Raw genomic sequence first — 20,460 nt, 5'->3', positions numbered from 1 at the left:
TAAGGAAAAATATATCTCAAGGATGGATACGATTAATTATGTAACTTCCATAATTTCACCGAAAAAACCCTTCGGCGTTTCACTATAAATGAACTTGGACACTCTTAAGTGGTAAAGCATTAGAAATGAATGAGTTCATAGCAATGAGTAATCTAAAATGGGAGAGAATTGAGAAACTAACTAGATTTTCTTTTCATTCTTAGAAGTTTCTTCAACCTCATGATCCGGAGGGGGAGATCAAGGAAACTAGTGTTAATATGGTGATGCCGACGCTGGTGGAGAGGTGTGAAGAGAGCGTAGCGCTGAGATGGGGGTGGTGCGGAGGATGTCCCTCGCGTCCAAGGGACCACATCATCCGTATGCCCACACAAAACCAATTGCAGGTTATCTTTATAAAGAGTGTTAGCATTGGGAGAGTTTAAAAAGTCTGTAGTTCGACAATCATTGAGAGGGTATAAGTTGAGAAATGTTTAAAAAATAGAACCTGTCTTCTTCAGGTGCCATGTTAGTTACGGGGTCCCATTCCGTAGCAAGTGCATTCAGGTTGCTCTGGAACGGAGCAACCCTTTCGTCACTGGCATCACTGGCATCATCGTCAGCTCCTGCAGGACTAGACCCAATTAACACGACACGATCCTTTGAAAAATGAATACGAGAGTTAGACAAGGAGATGATAAACTGTGTCGTTTTAGGAAGAGAGGCTGCCTCTATGTGACTGCCTATTTTTTGTAACCAACGTGTCTATTTAGTTTAAGTTATTTTGAATACAATGATATATTTATACAAAAGGAATGAGAGGATTGCGTTAAGTCATTATCATATGTTTGTTTAAGTTATTTAATCTGCGTTTTGTTCCTCTCTCTTCTAGAAGACTTTTGTTCTTGTTTAGTTTGTGTTTAAATTTAAAACTCCTATAGTTCATTGCCTCATGAAGTTTTTTTAATACAATATATATACTGCTACTTAGTATTACAATCTAGTGATATTCTCTTCACGTGTAAGTGACAAGTCTTAGGTCCGAGTCACGCGATTAGCGAGTTCAAAACCAATTTATTCCCCTAACCCCTTAGTGTGTAAACGATAAATGAGGGGTGAGGAATTGCACTAAGGTACACAATAGACTAGCCATTATAATTGATTTCAAACTCCTCATCTACAAGAGTCGAATCTAAGACTTTTCACTTTACTTGAGAAGAATAATCATAGTACTAAGTAGTGGTTGCCCCATAAAGTTAAGTGGTGGTTGCCCATAAAGTTAAACATTAGATCTTATAATATAAAGATCAAGGAGCAAGGTGGAACAAGGTCCTAGTTCATAGGGTATAGAAGTTTATCCCTAAAAGTAAAATGTCATAAAAGAATTAAACCCAAATCGATTCAGTTAAATCCAAAGAATTAAAGTTGAGCCAACTAACTCAACCAAAAGCTTGAAGTGTCTGAAAAAGCTAACCTTAGCCAAGCACAAGCTCGAAAAAAAATCACTCGTGTTGAGCCCGTAGCTTGGCCAGGCTCATTTACACTCCAAGCACAACGGGCTTAAAAATGGCAAGGTAAATGGTAGTTCAAGGGAAAGAATTGACATTGACAAGAAAGTGCAAACTAAATGTTGGAGGAATGGGGTTTGACAACGAATGCTAGTTGGATGACATTTTCTTTGTCCTCTTTGGCATGTAATATTTAAGAACAATGTGTCAAACATAAAATTTTGATATTATACCTTGCCTAATAGAGCATTGGCATTTGCATTCGAGACTTCTTTAGAATTGAGTACCAAACCTGACCGCACTTAAGCATCTGTGGATTTTTCATATCTATCTATGCACTTGGAGTCTTGCTCTTGATCTCCTTCCCCCTCCAAAGTATAATCTGCTCATCCTTGAACAAAAGAGGGATGCAAGGCGCCAGATCCTGAATATATAAAGTACAGAAGAAGAAAAAATTAAGAAGAATGGGTTAGAAACCCATAAGCACCACCAAACTGTCTAAACTTAACCAATACAAACAGTACCCTTAATTTTACGCCTATCCTTTTGCAATCGCTGGTACCAACATGCGTGCAGTCTAGTCTCACTACCTCTTCAGTATTGAAGGCCTCCCTAACTCTATCCACAACATTCACATACACACCATTTCTAGCTGCAGAAGAAAAAATTGTGCTAAGTGACCACGAAATTTTTCCACATCCCATTTACTATTATAAACAACAAAGGAACGCAGACATCAGCCGAAACATCCAACAATCAAAATTCACTTCCTAAGTTCACCTATTTTAAGAGAAGACACTTACTAAGTTTCATTAGAGGTGGACAGTTTAGTCCTCCGTTTCTTAACTCCTTCGTTTCTTCAAATGACAAACTGTCAGCAACATTCTTCACAAGCTTTGGATATATCGGAGGATACGGCTTCCAGAGCATTACAGGTATTACAGGTCAATTCTACGGATCATAGTTTCTACCCCGATATAAAATAAGGACATTAATGTGTCGGTAAATAATCTTCCCACCGCACTTGTCCTGCATATACACTACCATACCCATCAGCTAATAATTTCCGAACAACGAAATTCAACCTATGATTCAATTATGGAGCATGAGTTAAGTTCAAACCCCAAGGTGGAAGCAAACATTGTCCATGTCAATAGCTGGCACTCCCAAACACTTGATCCTCACCGCCTCGGCTCGCTTCCAATGGTTGTGGATATCATCTAACATGTTATGTGTAACTCCTCCCTTTCCTGATACAAAAAATTCTCATCCAAGTCAATGACTACAAAGCTTACATATATAACCAGTTACATATTATACTATAAAATGCCTGAATAATTTCAGAATCCTAAACCCTAACCGAAAACCCTTACCCATATTGATTTGCCGAGAACAATCACTATGACGGTAGCGTTCCACCAGCTCCGCCGCTTCCTCCTCCGTTAGTGGGTCTCCGAGAACCCGTTTTCTCTCCTCCGCGACCCGGTCCAAGTCCACTTCTTGCTGGGCTGGTGTAACAATGCTCGTCCATTTCCGATCAAGCTGACCGGGCCCAAAAGGATAGAACTTGGGGGACTCTCGGTACGCAATAGGTTCGACCGCTGGGTTGGTCTCCAAATCCGAGGAGCTGAAGTCGAAGGGCAGGTCCGCTTTGAGAGGCCGGGACGGGTCATTCTTCGGGTCCGGAGCTTTAGACAGAGTCATGTTCTTTTTGGGCTTTGAGTGTTTGGAAACCGGAGAGAACGGAGGGTCGTATTCGTATGCGTCATCAGAGAGAGACTGGGTCAGAAGGCGGGAGATCGAAAGGAATGGTTTGATTGGGTCTAGGGTTAGGGTTAGGGTTTTGTGAGGTGAGTGACGCCATGAGAGTTGCTTCATCATCGCAGCGCAGCAGAGTTCAGTTCGGTTTGGTTGCTAACCAGACTGACTTGGCACTCGGACTGGGTGGGTTGAAGAAATGGGTATAACAGTAATTTGCGCGTGGCAACGAAGGGATAACATCGTAAATGCGACGGCCACAGTTAAAAGAAACCCATATGTTATGTCAAAAGAGTGCTACTAGAACTAGACACGCCCATACCAATGTTAATACATCTTTGTCGTGGACAAAAATGTATCAGCACATGTTGTCGAAGATGTCGTTTTAATATGATATATTATTAATACTCCGGTATGCATCAAATGTCCGTTCTAATTTTGATTCAACATTCCCGACTATTCAAAACAAAAACATATCAACATGTTACTGATACATCTTCGACAAACACGATACAACCGTTTGTCATTATGGCTTGCCAGTTGGATTTTGACAAACCGAGCATAAATAATTGAAAAGAGAAGGCAAAAATTCATGGTTGTTTTCAAATTCATTGATATCCATGAAACATGGCTTTACACAAACAGGTTTCTTGAAACACAAACCGAGCAACTCCAATGGCTTTCATCGCCAGGTTTCAGGATGATGTTGAAATTGTAGAAATCGAGGACAAAACTCACTCCGGCGAGACATTGCTTAATCTCTCTTCTTTGCATCGTATCTGGTCCTCGACCATAGACCTGAAAACATCCAAGAGGTTGTCCAGCCCCTCAGCCAGCGCCCCAGGGCTGTCCCCTACTGCTTTAAGTGCATACACAATGCTCTCAATAGTGGAGAGAAATCCCGGCTTCGGCTGAAGCCTCACTTCACTGTACAAGCTCATCTTCTCCACATTCAACTTCAAGTGGGGCAAGAGTTTCAACCAGGGGTTTTCCCCATACATTCTCTTTGCCTTTGACCATGTTCCATCCAAAACAATCAGATTCTTCACCTTAATATCCATCGCCTCAAGGTCCCCGACACTGACTGCTTCTTCAGATGGAAATAAGAGTACAGATCCAGGAGGAACTTCTACCTCAAACTCCACATACTCATCCAACTCCACGCTTCCCTTCAACGGCTGCTTTTGCAACTTCCGTACAACAAACCCCTCTGATAGTGCACCACGCGCATCTGCTATGTCTAAAATTGTATCAAATTTCAGATCCTTGCAACAGGTTTGTGGCATCCAATTATGCGAAAGTGAGCTAATGACCCCATGCTTACCAATGGTAGCAGTTATAACAGGATCACCATTACCCCTTTCGATACCTTCAACCGCATCAAAACCTACATCAGAATCCTCGGATAATGCATCCAACGCAGTAGAAGCAGAAACCTCATCGACATTGCATTGCCCATCTACGTGTATACCATCAGTGAAATCTTCACTACTGAATTCATGTTCTTTCTCCACAAAATCTACATCCCCTAATTGGCTTCGAGAACTACTCATATCACCTAAATCACTACCAAAATTGCATTTCTCACAATCAATCAAACTACTATTGTTTCTCTCTTCTGCCAAATTTGCAGATAACCCAAATCCCAACTTTCCCACATTTTCTTCCCCTGAGCTGAACCCATCACAATACTCAAAATCCAGCTTCTGGGTCTTTCTACTTTCAACAACTTCATCAAAACCTAAACTTTTCAAACCATTCCGGTCCGAACCCATTTGAGAAACCGAGTCCAGCGGCCGGATAACGAACTGGGATTCAAAATTAACATCAGAAACAGTAACTACACTGAGATTCTTGAGGCCTAATCTAGCAATCCTAGCGGAATTAAGTGGGTGATTCTTTTCTAAGCTGTGTTGAAGAATGGTCACACTTACAGAGTTATGGAGCCCCGGGTTCTGAATCCGAGAGCAGAGGCAGAGCCGGGCCGGTTTGGAGCACGATGGGCAAATTGGTCGTTTGGAAGCGGCCTGAGTAGTCACCATTTTTAGGGTTTGAGGAAGAAAGCAAGGGTTTTGGAGAAGTGAGCAGAGATTGTTGTTTCGGCTCCGAGAACCGAACCAGCGTCTATGTGTTCGAGTAGCCATGGTAGAAAAAGAAAACAAATGTGATAAGACGACGAGTAGCCTAATGTTTTACAAGACGACGTCTCGTTTTATATATGATTATATAAAGTTATTAGAGTAAATTGCCGATTTATTCCTAAAATTTCACCTAACTTTCGATTTACCTTCAAATTTTTAAATTGGAAAATCAAATACTTAAACTAATTTTTCTGGCCGGTTTCCTCTTGCCGTTAGTTTTCCGTAGATTTTATCCAAATTAAAATTAACTCTTATCACGCGCATGCCATGTGACTCTCCTTTGAAAATAAAAAACGTCACTTCGCTGGACATTTAGACACAAAAATTATAAAATCACACAAATTTAGATAAGTCAATATTTTAGAAATCTAAGATTTTTAATTATTTTAAAGAACAAGACGATCGACTTATTCTCCCATATTGTGCGCATATTTTTATTTAACAAAAATTTAGATAGAATGAAAAAATTAAGAAATCGATCGAAAAATTATCTTAAATTCTTAATTTTTTAATTAAAAAATTTAAAGAAAAAATCAAAAATTAAGTGAAAGTTAGGGGGAAAATCGGCAGTTTAGTCAAAGTTATTATATTAGAGGTATGAGCTTTCCACGCGCCAATACTGACGACAAACACAAAAGTCTCTGCCTGTAGAAGAAAAAAATCTTTAATTCGTGAGCGATTAAGGATAAACCAGTCTGGTTTTTTCCCCGATAATCTGAGAGTTTTCCCGGAAACCCAGTTGGAGAAGATGCACGATTTTTGCTTCACGATCCCCTACGGGTTGGTGCTGATCGGCGGAGGAGTTTTTGGATATTTCAAGAAGGGGAGCACGGCTTCTTTGGCTGGAGGCGCGGGCATCGGATTGCTCCTCACTCTTGCTGGATATATCAGTCTCAAAGCCTTCGAGAAGAAGAAGAACTCGTATCCTGCTCTGATTCTCGAAACGGGTACGATTTATTGATTTTTGATTTTTTTTTGTTTTAATGGTGTGGATTCCAGATTTGAAATGAAACTTTACGGAGATCATAGGACGTTAAAAGGGGAAATAAGTAAAAATAAAAAACCAAATCAGAATCCGGATCTTTGTTTGTTGAGATGAAAACATCGTGGGATCACAAAGTAGGTAACTTTTATGTAGTTTATTTATTTGATTGCATTAACTTTGCAGATGTTTATGTTTGAAAACTGACTTCTTTTTTGAGGTTGTTTTGTTCCCTCTAGTAATCTGGAGGCGTTGTGTTTGTTTCCTGTTAAAACTGTCTCTAGGTTTGTAGTTTTAGCTTCGGTTTCTGTTTGTCGTTGTGGAGAAGAACTTACATACAACTCATAGGCTAAGGTAACGGTATCCCGAATCAGTCACGCTATGCCGTGTGAGCAAGTTAAACACATGGTGACGGGTGATAGGCTTGGGATATCGTCACCTTAGAGTAACGCTAGAAATGCCAACGTAAAATCCCAAAGGTTTGGTTCTCCACTGATGTCGAAGTACGTTATTTCTTTATGTCTAGGCTCATTCTAAGCAGGGTTTATTTATGCCATAGAACTAAACAGTTATGCCTTAGTCAATGCAATATGATTTGACCATGGTACGGCAATTTGAGCGAAGTGGTTTTAGGTGTAATGTGCTCGGTGATTGCCTATCAAAATTTCAAGAATTTTAAGAATTGAAGAGACTAAGAAAGATGGTTTTGTATAAGGTCGCATTTGTTGTTTTTCTCGTCCTTTTTCTGTCTTCATGTTCGGCTCCTGTTACATTGATGCTCAATCTCTGTGAGATGTTGTTTTGGAACTAATTGATGCGCCTTGTAACAGTTTGTGCTGCCCTGCTTACGTGGGTCATGGGACAGCGCTATCTGCATACTTTTAAGATCATGCCGGCTGGTGTTGTTGCTGGTATCAGGTGAGTTCAGATTAAATCTGCCTTTTTATGTGTTTCTCATTCTTCAGTTCGCTGGATATTTATCTATCAATTATTTACTAGTGCACAGGAGCATTTCCAAATTTTGTGTGTGATCAGTCTGTTAGTTATTAGAAGTAACCTTATGCATCCGGTATATGACTTCATTGATTCCCCTGTTTTTTATTTCCAACGAGTAAATTCCATTCCCAATGCTTGAATATCTTATTTTCGTCCCTAGCTGGCATTAGCATAGAGTAATTGAACAAATGTAACCTTTTTAATTTACTGGTATTAATCAGTTTGTGCACTGGAGGCATGTGGAACATGTGTTGATGTGGTCAGTGGTTTGTGGATAGTTAGTTCTTTCAAAGATTAGCAGATGTTATATATAGTTGTCTTTCAAGAATGGCCTGTCTATAGCCCTTTAAATTTTATCGACGTCACTATTTGGTGAAACTTGACTTGGTTGAATTTTCATCCAAATTCAAATCACACACTTGGATATCATATTTTCCGGTCAATCCACCCAATCATGTGTCCCCGCTCACTGAACGAGTGAAGCTCTCCTGAATCATATTTTCTGTTGAAACTGTTTTAGCGCTGTACAATCAGTGCCATCGGAATATCATACTTGAATGATTCACCTTTTTCTGTCTTCCCGCATTCTCCACTATCTGTGGTCTCTGCAGAATAGGAGGGGTAAAAGAAGTCGATTAGGAAATGGGAGAGTAACGAGAGCTGGAGTGGAATCTAATTCTCAATCCTGTAACCCTGTTATATGATTGGGCATAAAGGAGGGAAGGCGATGCGCCTATATCAGATTATAAAGTCACATGTGGTTATCATTTTGCAGTAATCGTATAGCTTTTCTATCGTTGTCATGAATCCTAATTGTGGACTCTAATTTACCTATGATTAAAACCTTTACTTGGAGATCCTAACAGTTTCTATTATTCATAGATCTTCCTTTGTAACAGGATATATTCGAAGTTTTTGAATCTAAACTACTTTCTTTTTTTGCAGCGTTGTCATGACTGGATTTTATCTGTACAAAATTGCAACGGGTGGAAACCATATTCCGGCCAAGACCAAGTAATGGTATTTGAGGACATACTGCCAAAACTTATAAGCTGACATATTTAAATTACACCCTTCCACTTCCACATGCCCATATTTGATGTTACCAAGCTGTTAGTCAATCCAATATCACTAGATACTGTGCTATCAGGTGTGTCAGTGTGTGTATAAAACGATAGACAAGTCTGAAATTTGTCGAAATCTTGCTTCATTCATTGCCTCGTCCTTTGTTTACTTACTTTTAATCGAATCAAGTGACTGCGGTAATAGACCCTTTGATTTCTTTGTTTAGCCAACTCTTGTTTAATGGTCGAGGGGAACGGCCTTCAGTGCATGGGATTATAACCCTAGTTTCTCATGAATTCAAGTAAAATTCTGCTTGTTTGAAAACAGGAATTAGATGGATGGAAGACTTTATTTCAATGGGAACCTCAAATGAGTCCTAATTTTACTTAGGCCTCGTTTGGTGGTGAGGATTGAATTAGATTCACTATATGGATTAGCCATGAAGGAAACTTCTCTCTTCCACCGTAGTAGGATTGGAAGCAGTCCTTTTGGCCATACTCTTTAAGGAATCAACTGTCTCGGTTAGGCCTAGATTCTGTAAACCATCGTCTGCCATTAACTAAACTCGTCCTTTGCCTCGCGCATGCCATTGAGTGTCCGATCATGTCCCGACTTGGTCCAAAAAAAAATGAAATCATTAAGGGAGTCAATGTGAATGTGACCAGGTATCTAGCAACGATCAAGTCAATCTAAGTTTGTCAAAAACATCTGGTGTTTATGACTCATCAAACCAATCTCTTGACAAACTGGGAGGAAACTGTCATGAACTAATGTTTATGCCATCTTACATTTGTATGTTAGATGAAAACTAACGAAAAGTTCAAAAAAACTTTAGTTTTAATGAAAAAAGACGAATGAAGGTGTAGTGAATGGTACCAAAAAAATGTAAAAATATGGTTTTTCGTTAAAACTCCCTTGTATTAGACCATCAAATCAATCTCTACAGAACTTAGGCAAAGCCAACTTATGGTTCGAAAAACCCAACTCTCTTGCAAATTCTGCTATGCTCTGGTGTATGGTATACACCTACAAAAGGCTGGATGTGGGGCCAACAATCTAAAGACCAAGGGCGGCTAAGGACCCATCGAATACAATACAGTGGTGCATGCTGCAAGACCCTTGCATTCTATGCACAATGTCATCTCCTCTCATTACTACTTGTTCGAACAATGTTGTGGCTCCCAATTACAGAGCAGTTAAGAATACTAAGAAGAAGAACAAACACATTCCGGAAAATGAAGAGATTACCCCTTTGCATTAAAATTCGTGGTCCATTTATCATCTACATTGTACAACAATTGGAGAACTTAGACTGCTTACCCGACAGAAGAACATATTTACAGCTTCCCCATCTTTCATGCCTACGTATCCAACCGTAAAATTATGCTAAAATCAACAGAAACGTGAACAACTTCGACCATGGGTGTAACAAATGTAAACGCAACAAAATCAGGACTTAGCAATTCTGCGACCGGGAGTACTTGGGGGGCAGTGATGGGCACCTTTCGTTCATATGGGGGTACGTTTCCATAGTGTTGTATAAAGGTAATTCCATTCGATACTTCCCTTTAATTTGACAGAAAGGAAGCTTCACGGTGTCACCATCATTGCACCACTTTGGCAGGCGGCTTGAATTATTTTCAAAGAACTTGAGCATGTAAGCATCTTTTATCTGCATCAATGACAGAAAAAAAGGTATAATTAATAGAATCAACATATAAATTCCTTACGAGATAACTTCGTTACAAAGTACCAGCATTGAAATACTTTTTGATCAAGAGCTACATTAATCTAACAATTTCCTTGTTTATTTTGTAATTGTTACAACACTATCCAATTATTAAGTAGAAACATTACTACTTCATCAATTCATGTTGAAGAGGAAACAAAAGATATTCGTCATTCATCTTGTGTCTCCCTAGAACTAGTATCAATTCTCCCCCTTTCCAGATAGTGCATTAATTTTGGAGATGATGCAAAAAGGTGGCCCGGTTATTCAAAGCAAACAGATTAAATTTTGTTCACGATAAACTCACCGTAAATTCAGTGACCTGGATAGAGCTTGCAATTGGACCAAACAGTCCTGCCTCCTTATACATTTCAAGAATGAAGGCCACACACGATGTTGACTTCCCATCACTGTATTCCCAATCATCCTGTTCGGGAATTGTCAGCAGTTGGTCAAAAGATGATCCTCTCTTTTCAACTTCAACTAGAATATCCGGAAAAGTTAGGTTCTGCATGAAATACAAAGGGTACATCAGAAACTCAAATGGAAATTAATGACTCAACGATATTGACTAAAAAATGAAAATCTTGACCAATTGATACTGCACGTTTCAAACACCTTTGTTCCAAGTCTCGTGTTCAAGGCTTCATTCCACATGTTCGCAGCATATGCAGGCTGTATTTGATTCCAAACAGTCATAACAGATGCAACCTGCATAACCATAAAGCTAATGATCAGGAAAATGTTTAAGGTTTAAAAAAACATATTGAAGCTCACAGAAGCATCAGCAGAGAGTAGGAGAGTTGCCTCACAAATCACTATGAACCTAAACAAGGCATTTCTTTCTATCTTCTGTTCCAGTGAAAGAGCCCACTACTTATAACCCTATTGGAAACGTTTTAGTTAGACGAAATTTCTACCTTTATCCTCATCATAGACCCCTTTTAGTCCGCTATGAAACAGTCATATTATTTCTGCATCAGCACTTCGATATCCATACCCATCACGTTTATAGAGTTGTGTGAAAGCCAGAAGTTAATGATCATAAAGAGAAAGATTGGGGTAAAGCACCTAATAGTTAGCTTTTCAAGTCCTCTATTGAATCCCAGCCCTCAACCCAGACAGGTAATGGAAACTACCAAGTTCAATAATAACTAAACCGGAACTAAATAATCAAACACAAATACTAAGGGAACTAGTTACGATTGTAGCATTTACTTATACGTAAACTTAGCCACATAATGAAATATTAAATGTAGTAAAGATATGATACCACGTGAGCATCCAAAGGGGGTGGATAGTTGTCTTCTATAGTATCTATCCAGCTGAATATCAAGTTATGAAAACCATAAGGTTGACCTTCCATGCTCCTTGCATACTCCCAGGCAGCAGTCTCATTGAACTTAGCTCGTATATCAGGATGCAAGGGAAGCAATGCAATATGGGGATTGGAATCATCTTTATTTAGCTCAAATTCCCACCATTCATCCCATGGAAGCACAGCAATAATATCTTCCCCCTAGAATATGGAAGGAAAAAGCACCTTCAACATGAACTTCTTGAGAAGCACCACTTATAACATTAACAGCAGATTGTATTATATAGAATACTAGAAGAAAAATAGTAAAATTTTAAAAATAAAAAAAGTTGACCCGCAAATTCCTGTGCATTAATTGGAAATGAACCTCCAAACCAAAGCTTTATTCTTGAGGGAGAGAATATGCCACTAGGCCCAAGGTAAAACAGATGTATAATACGATATAATATTTTACGAACTTGTAGCTCACCTTCTCATTTTCGTGTCCTGATTCACCAACCCATAGCTTTCCTTCAGAATCCCTTAAACAAACAGCAGAATGACCAGCATAAGCTCCACTCACCCACTTTTCTAGAGTCTCAAATCCACCCCACCGTCCACGAATCTTAGATATTGCTAGGAAATCTCCAGAGTGAATATCATCAATGCTAATATTTGTTACCCAAGGTTGAGGACGCTGATCAAAGGAAGCACCCATGTGCTTCTCAAGAAACCCAATATTAGAGTTCTCACCCCATCCAGTATTCGTAAACAAAGGGAAGACATCCCACAACGCTTGAAGGGTGCCTAACATCCCTGCTTGCATAAGGAAAATAGAAACTCCCTTGTTTTTCACCTGAAAAGGTAAGATTAAAGACCAAATTAATCCCAACTTTTCCTTTCAAACCAAATCAAAATATCAAATAATATCTAAATACTAGAAAGTGGCAACTCACATATTCAAACTCGTCTTTTCCTTGCCACTCTTTAAACTCAAATGTATGCTCCCGAGACAGTAAATAGTAATCCCATGTGACAGTGTATGGAGTTGCAAAGACGTAAATATCCATACACGTCCAACTGTGAGGCTTACTAACCTGCGCACAGACAGATTCAGTTTTTAATCGTTATAATACAAATCAGGTATTTTCTCTACTTTAGTAATCAAAGAATCATAAGAAGTTCAGGTTCATAAATATGAAATTAATGACACCTATGTCGACACACCTGATACCTACTACCTGAAAATTCCCAAAAATTAAGCCAACATGATATGTTTTGGATCATAAAACCCACAAAACAATCTAAAGAAATACCAGAAGCTCAACTCAAAAATGTAATCAACACCTCAGGTCCGTTTGAGAATCATTTCAGTTTTCAGTTTTCAACTTTTAAATTTTAAATTTTAGTTTCTAGTTTCAGTTTTCATTTATACAGTGAAAATGAAAACCGAAAACTGCAATCGAAATGGTTATCAAACGGCCCTCACTATCCAACTTCCCCAACTCTGATGTTCTAGAATATCCAATAAACTTACCAATTGATTCAACCTAAGAAAAAACCAACAGCAGTAAACCCACAAGCCTAAGCTCCCACTATACAATCAACAACTCAAATAACCCACAAACCCAATTATCCAAATGCATAATAATTTACCTACAAAAAAGGATTAAAAATAAAAAATAAAAAAAAAATAAAAAAAAACTAAAATCCCTAAGAAAAACCACAAGTTAGTCATTTTTGAAACAAGAACGTAGAAACCCTCCTAAAAAATTCAAATTTAATGTCCTGGTAACCAAAACTTCAAATTTCCACAAACCCAGCTAAGGAATCTCAATACCCAATCATCCAAATACTCAAAAACTACAAATTGCCAAAAACCTAACTCGAAAATGAAATTTAATAAAAACCCAAAAAGTGATCCGAGACCTTGAGATGAAGAGTTCCGCCGCCAAATTCGCTGCCAGTCTTGTTGTGGAACTCCATCCACGCCGTGTTCTGGTAAAAGCACGCGCCTTTCCACTCAAAACTGTCGTTCGGGGACGACGCCGAGCCAACGAAGGTGGGCAGGAGATCGACCGCGCCGTGCAGAGAGTTGAGGATTGGCCATGAAATCTGTCTGGGCAGGAGAGGGAGGACGTCGCGGGGGTGAAATGGTAATTTGACCGAGTGTACGGAGAGAAAAGTGAGGGTGGTTATGGCGGCTGCGAACAGTAGAGAGGGAGAGGAAGCCATGGCTCTCTCTCTGTCAGAGGAGAGAGATCCCTGAGGTTGTTGAACCTGAACCCGTTCCGTTAGAGAGAGAAACGTTTTCTACACATTGATTTCGTATCACCACTTCCAACGACCAGTTTGTTTTGCTTTTATATTTATTTTGTCCTTTTTGATAGATTGTTAACTAACTTTATCATCTATTTTATTTTTTAAAATTCAAATTCATCTACTTTGATTTGTGAATTTTCTTCTCTCTAGAACTTATAGGTCGTTTCTTAAAACATATGTCGACCCGACGAATAATACTATGTCGCATATGCAATAAATTTAATTATAAATCTTCATTATTCATTAACATAGAAAATATTATATTTTAAAAAAAGCTGAAGAGATGAAAAAAAAAAATTAAAAAAAGTTTAATTAGTCTAGCGCACTCATATCAAACAAATATAAGAAATTAATAGATTCACAGTGATGTGAAGCGAATTTTGAGTTTTATAGACACGACTTTTAAGTTTGAGAAGGTGAAATGGGACTAAAATCAAGTTCTAGGGTGTAAAATGAAGCGACCTTTGAGTTTAAGGAAGTAAGGTGATAACTTCTAAGTTACATGGAGCATAGTGAGATTAAAATCGAGTTTCAGATAGTGTAGTTAAAGATAAGCCTAAATTGTATTTGTGCTTTGTGTGTAGATTTTTTAGGATTGTGACATGTGTCATATTATTATTGGTTGGTTGTAAAATTAGTTACAATTGTTTAGGAGGGCCTAATTTATAAATAAAAATGCCACATAAATCAAATTTATAAACTAGATTTAGTATTAAAACACTTCCAAACAGACTTTTAAAGTATGAAAACGGCAAAACAAAATGATCATTGTGTCGACCCACAATGACTTAATAGTTTCAAAATTATATCAATACATATTAGGTAAAATAATTTAGGCCCTCGTTTGGTGGACCGCATTAGATGATAAGTTCATTGTGTAAATCATAGCAATGGTCACTTAACTTTAATCAAATTGGAGCAATGATCCATCAACTAAAAATTTATTATTATTGGTCCCTCAAATCGTCAAAACGTGTAGCTATGGTCATTTTCATCAACTCCATCAAATTCTGTCGAAATGAGTTATGTTGAAAAAACTATTGCTACAACTTGGATAAAGATGAGGGATTATTGATACAATTTTTCTTATTTGATTTTTCATATTTGCCTCTTGATTTAGCCTCACGTGCATGACACGTGACTTATTTTGACGAAAATTCTAACGGAGTTGACGAAAATGACCATAACTGTACATTTTGATGAGTTGAGGGACCAATAGTAATAGATTTGTAGTTGAATGATCATTGCTCCAATTAGGTTAAAGTTAAGGGACCATTGTTACAATTTACTCTATGTTCATTTGAACTGGACATGAATATTAAATGTGGTGATATTACGGATCAGATATGAATTTCAAACCGTAAATATGTGTTTCCAAAATTATTATAAATTCAAAATATTATGAGTTTCCAAGCCACTCCAAGTCCGCCTATAATCCAAGCGAGGACACTAAACGTGCCTAAAAAAGTGAAATTACTTAAATTGGGTTCTGCCGAGCTTATACTAGTGCCCTAACTAAATTTGTATATTAATTTGCTATTGAGCTGCGATTAAGAAGAATGAAACATGAAATGTTCAAGTTCCAAAACACGAAATATTGTGGCTTGAATTGAATGCAATACATTTTACTTTTGTATTCCTGTTCTTTCTGGTTGTTTATGATAATGTCAATTGACGAGCAGATTTTATATTATATATTTAACCTTATTCTTAGTATATTTTGTCTATTATTTTGGAAGAATTTTGATACTTTAAATTGTATTTTCATATAGGACTTTCGACTTCATTTAGAGCAAAACGTGTTCAAATGGATGAATTTTGGAGTAATTCCAATTGAATGACGTTCGTGAGTCGATTAGCTTAATTGTCTCAAAATATCATATTTTTCCACCAAGCAATTATTTTCTGGCAATAGAATAAAGGAGTAGTGCATGATGTTAGAAAAGTGACGTTTTGGGCTTGACTGCGAGTTTTGGAGCCCAAGATGACCTATTTTGGATTCGGTCCCTTCTGGAAATGTGTTCAGAATGTTTTGATCTTTAAAACAAGTTGTCATAGCCGGATTTGGAAGAGATTTGAGGCTAAAACATGGCTGGACAATTCCTTGGCAGATTCTCCTAGCTTAATTAGGACTTTATTTTCTAGTATATTTTATTAGGGACATTTTAGATGCGGTTCCTAATTATAAATATTCTTTAAATGAAACCTTGTTGGTTTTCAATTTTTTATCAAAGTCCCTGTATAATTAATGTGATAATGTATTTCTATGTAGGTTACTATATTTTTTAAATTATAAATTATAGTTGTTTATATTAATGAGATTTTATATTAAAAAAAATGTAGTATCCCACATCGCCCGTGAGGGCGTGGTCTTTGGGCCTTATATATCCATTGCCAGCATGTACCTTTCAGTGAGGCCTTTTGGAGCTGCGGCTTGCAAAGACAAAACCGTGAGGTAGCCCTCTGCTGCGACCTAGTCCAGAGGGGGAATGCTAAAGCGGACAATATCACTGCGAGGGAGGGCTGGAATGTGACAATTTGGTATCAGAGCCAGACTCACGGTCGTGGTGTGCCGACGAGGACGTCGGGCTCCCTAAGGGGGGTGGATTGTAGTATCCCACATCGCCCGTGAGGGCGTGGTCTTTGGGCCTTATATATCCATTGCCAGCATGTACCTTTCAGTGAGGCCTTTTGGAGCTGCGGCTTGCAAAGACAAAACCGTGAGGTAGCCCTCTGCTGCGACCTAGTCCAGAGGGGGAATGCTAAAGCGGACAATATCACTGCGAGGGAGGGCTGGAATGTGACAATTTGGTATCAGAGCCAGACTCACGGTCGTGGTGTGCCGACGAGGACGTCGGGCTCCCTAAGGGGGGTGGATTGTAGTATCCCACATCGCCCGTGAGGGCGTGGTCTTTGGGCCTTATATATCCATTGCCAACCTTAAGTTTCAGTGAGGCCTTTTGCGGACTCCCTGAGGGGAGGGCAGGCGCTGGCTACGGCTGAGTACCGGTCCGCAGGAACAAAACCGTGCGGTAGCTCTGTCTGCGGGCAGGGAATGCCAAAGCGGACAATATCACTGGAGCTGAGGGTTGGGTAGTATCCCACATCGCCCGTGAGGGCGTGGTCTTTGGGCCTTATATATCCATTGCCAACCTTAAGTTTCAGTGAGGCCTTTTGCGGACTCCCTGAGGGGAGGGCAGGCGCTGGCTACGGCTGAGTACCGGTCCGCAGGAACAAAACCGTGCGGTAGCTCTGTCTGCGGGCAGGGAATGCCAAAGCGGACAATATCACTGGAGCTGAGTGTATCCCACATCGCCCGTGAGGGCGTGGTCTTTGGGCCTTATATATCCATTGCCAACCTTAAGTTTCAGTGAGGCCTTTTGCGGACTCCCTGAGGGGAGGGCAGGCGCTGGCTACGGCTGAGTACCGGTCCGCAGGAACAAAACCGTGCGGTAGCTCTGTCTGCGGGCAGGGAATGCCAAAGCGGACAATATCACTGGAGCTGAGGGTTGGGATGTGACAAAAAAACCTATAATTTGTGGGATTAAAATTAAATACTAAAACAAAAATTATACACTTCAATATATTGTGTGTCTTTATTTTCTAGTATATTTTATTAGGGACATTTTAGATGCGGTCCCTAATTATTAATATTCTTTAACTGAAACTTTGTTGGTTTTCAATTTTTTATCGAAATCTCTTTAATTAATGTGATAATGTATTTCTATGTAGTTACTATATTTTTTAAATTATAAATTAAAAATTTATAGTTGTTTATATTAATGAGATTTTAAATTTAAAAAAAAAACTATAATTTGTGGGATTAAAATTAAATACTAAAACAAAAATTATACACTTCAATATTGTGTGTGTGTGTGTGTGTGTGTGTGTGTGTGTGTGTAAACATGGTACATTCATCAAAATTAACAAAAAAAATTATTGTACCAAAATATAGGTACATTCTTCAAAATCATACAAAAAATAATAGATATTAGGCTTAATAACATTAGTAAATTTCTTTGATTAAATTTGACATGGATACATTCTCAAATCAAGGAAAAGAATGTACCCATATAAGTTTAAAAATGGATTAGAAAAAATTGAATAGATTATATATATAATATATATATAAAGGTACATTTTACATACAACAAACTGGTATATTTAAGAATAGGTACATTTTTTTTAACAAACGATATTATCTACACTATGAGGGAGGGGGTGGGTTTTGCCTCACAATAGGCTAATAATAGTGGTTCAAAGCCTTTAGCGAGAATCGAACCTAATACCTCTCACTTATAAGTGAAGAGGAATAATACTAGATTGTAGTACTAAGTGTCAGGATGGGTACATTTTAAGATTAAAATTTTGAAAAGTTACATGAATGGGTAATATAAGATTAAAAATTTGAAAACCTTTTTATAAAAAATTAAGGGGTACAAACTTACTCTTTTTTTTTTCTTTTTTTTGGGAAATGTTTTGAATTGAAAATTAGTTAGGAGTTTAATAAAGATGTGAGTATTAAAATCCTAAACCAATTATTAATTTTTATTTTAAATTATGTAGTTGACATGTAAATTCTCAATTTCTAGCCCCTTGGGCTTTTCTTCGGCCTTGGGCTTCTCGGCCCTGTATCGCAACCTGGTACCGAGATCACCTCTTCTTCTTAACTAGAGTCGTCATCCGGGGCCGGGTCATAAAGCTTGGTCAACCCTAGTTTTTACTTCTTCTTTCATGCGACTTTGGAGACAGGAAATTGGCTAGGGCTCTTGAAGATTTTCAGACTTTTAGTTTGAGATGTTTTCAATCTTTTTCTTCATAATAATATTTTCTTTGATTTTAATTATAAATATGCATAACTAATCCGTTTTGCTAAGGCGAAGCCTTAAGCCTTAACATGAATGTGTAATTTTTATTTGATTGCTTATGATTGATTGCATGTATGCTTTGAATTATTAATCACTGTGCTTAAACTATTTAATTATCTTAATGCTTGATCACCATTAGGATCTTTAGAAAAGTAATTTGATGCAAGTTTGGTCGGAAGGTTCCCTGAAATTGATGCTGGCTTCCTGTGGTTAATAATTGTAATCTCACTTAAGATGAACACTACGTCTTAAGGGTTGCATGGTTTTTCAAAAGGATTTCACAAAACATAATGAGTCTCTCATGTTCATATTTGATCCGAACGTCCGGATGGATTGCATGTTAAATATACATTCTATTTGGAGATTCCAAGTAGCATATATATATTAGGAAAACCTAACATTCAAAGTGGCATTTGTATATCATAAGTAATTGGTAAAAATACATCGGATTGCTAGGTGCTGGCGGAACCCTAGTGCTTTTATAAATTGATATTTAAAAGCTCTTTTCTTTTATTGTATTAATTTTGGCTGAATTTATTATTTGTTTTTAATTAAAATTTGTTTTTAATATTACGCAATTTCCAAATCATAGTTCTAAATTTTTAGTTTTAAGTAGTTAATTAGGAATTGTTTGTATGTAGTTAATCAGGAATTGTTTGTACATATATTATTTAAATAGTCCTTGTGGAGAATGACCTTCCATAAGTGTCTATACTACAACATTCTTGTACTCTAGCAAGTATTTTGTGTGATCTTAATATTCTTTTCGTAGGTACTAAAAATCCTATCATCAATCTTCGCAGATTGAGCAATGTCTTGTTTACAGTGTTTAGCTAAAACTTTTTAAATCCACGACACGTACAAAAGTTTATGTTTTTGCATTCAGCTCAACGTCATGAGAAATTTTTCCAGGTTCCCAACTCATTAGCTGACCTGGAGTTCCACCAATCTTGAATTGGCACCTATACACATTTTAACACCAACCCACCGTTTAAAGATTAGAAAAAAAAACATATTGGGATTTGGACTCACTCCTTCCTATCTCCCTTCTTCGGGAAAGTGAAAGGCATTTTATGAATTCAACACCAGCCAGCCTTCTCTCTTCCTCTCCTTTTGCCGTTTCCATGCACACCGGCAACCAAGCAATCTCTGACGAAAACATCCAAGATTTTTGCATTTACATTATTCAAAATTATAACTCAACAATTAATTTCAAAATTTTTATGCCATCTCTTTTAAAATCATATTTCAGTTGGGAAAGACTATAGAAGAAGAAGATGGTATCAAATTCATACTTTAGTTGGGTGATAAAGACTGGAGTTTTGGGTGGGTGTTCATAGTGGTGGGCATGATGTTGTTGTTGGGCGAAGGGCATCAACATCGAGTGGGTGATCTTAGTGGTGGCAGTAGAGGACATTCAGATGCAGGTGGTGGTGACGTTTTGGTCGGAGATTGCTTGCTTGGCAGTGTGCATAGAGACGGGGATGGACAGGGAAGAGAGAAGGTTGGTGCTATAGTGATGAAAAGGCCTTTCCTAAAAAAGGGAGAGAGGAAGAAGAGACTAGTGGGGCCCAAACCCCAATATGTTTTATTTTTTAATTCTTAAACAGCGTGTTCTATGAAAAATATTTACAGGTGTCAAGTCATTATGGATGGAACTCCAGGTCAGCTAATGAGCCCGGACAATGGAAAAATTTCTCCAACATCATAGTTTGGAACATCAATAATATTGCTTTGTTTAGGAAATCCATTATTCTTCTGCAAATTTAATTTAATTTTAAGAGATAATTGCAGTAGTGGTATATATATATTAGTCTA

General features: G+C 38.0%; 3 protein-coding genes and 1 pseudogene across 3 annotated transcripts; 1 reads left to right on the top strand and 3 right to left on the bottom strand.

Annotated features, from left to right (window-relative positions):
- Window positions 1-608: 608 nt before the first annotated feature.
- On the bottom strand, window positions 609-3,422 carry LOC103966988 (annotated as a pseudogene).
- Window positions 3,423-3,657: 235 nt separating this feature from the next.
- LOC103966996 lies at window positions 3,658-5,413 on the bottom strand. The gene is made up of 2 exons (XM_048564210.1): window positions 5,177-5,413; window positions 3,658-5,050 (listed from the first exon to the last, which is right to left on the bottom strand). Exons 1-2 carry the CDS (start codon window positions 5,384-5,386, stop codon window positions 3,977-3,979), a joined length of 1,284 nt encoding a protein of 427 aa, XP_048420167.1. The 5' UTR covers window positions 5,387-5,413; the 3' UTR covers window positions 3,658-3,976.
- A 667-nt stretch (window positions 5,414-6,080) lies between these two features.
- Window positions 6,081-8,575, top strand: LOC103967005 (protein FATTY ACID EXPORT 6). The gene is made up of 3 exons (XM_009380257.3): window positions 6,081-6,330; window positions 7,196-7,283; window positions 8,307-8,575. Exons 1-3 carry the CDS (start codon window positions 6,132-6,134, stop codon window positions 8,377-8,379), a joined length of 360 nt encoding a protein of 119 aa, XP_009378532.1. The 5' UTR covers window positions 6,081-6,131; the 3' UTR covers window positions 8,380-8,575.
- Window positions 8,576-9,652: 1,077 nt separating this feature from the next.
- Window positions 9,653-13,789, bottom strand: LOC103967027. The gene is made up of 7 exons (XM_009380274.3): window positions 13,382-13,789; window positions 12,409-12,549; window positions 11,943-12,308; window positions 11,429-11,674; window positions 10,774-10,866; window positions 10,463-10,663; window positions 9,653-10,098 (listed from the first exon to the last, which is right to left on the bottom strand). The coding sequence occupies exons 1-7, from the start codon at window positions 13,685-13,687 to the stop codon at window positions 9,883-9,885; spliced, it is 1,569 nt and encodes a 522-aa protein (XP_009378549.1). The 5' UTR covers window positions 13,688-13,789; the 3' UTR covers window positions 9,653-9,882.
- Between the last annotated feature and the right edge of the window lie 6,671 nt (window positions 13,790-20,460).

The sequence above is a fragment of a genome, unplaced genomic scaffold (assembly GCF_019419815.1).
Source record: "Pyrus x bretschneideri cultivar Hongxiangsu unplaced genomic scaffold, Pyrus_bretschneideri_v1 Contig38, whole genome shotgun sequence".
Classification (NCBI taxonomy): domain Eukaryota; kingdom Viridiplantae; phylum Streptophyta; class Magnoliopsida; order Rosales; family Rosaceae; genus Pyrus; species Pyrus x bretschneideri.
This window is presented reverse-complemented; position numbering and strand designations above follow the sequence as displayed.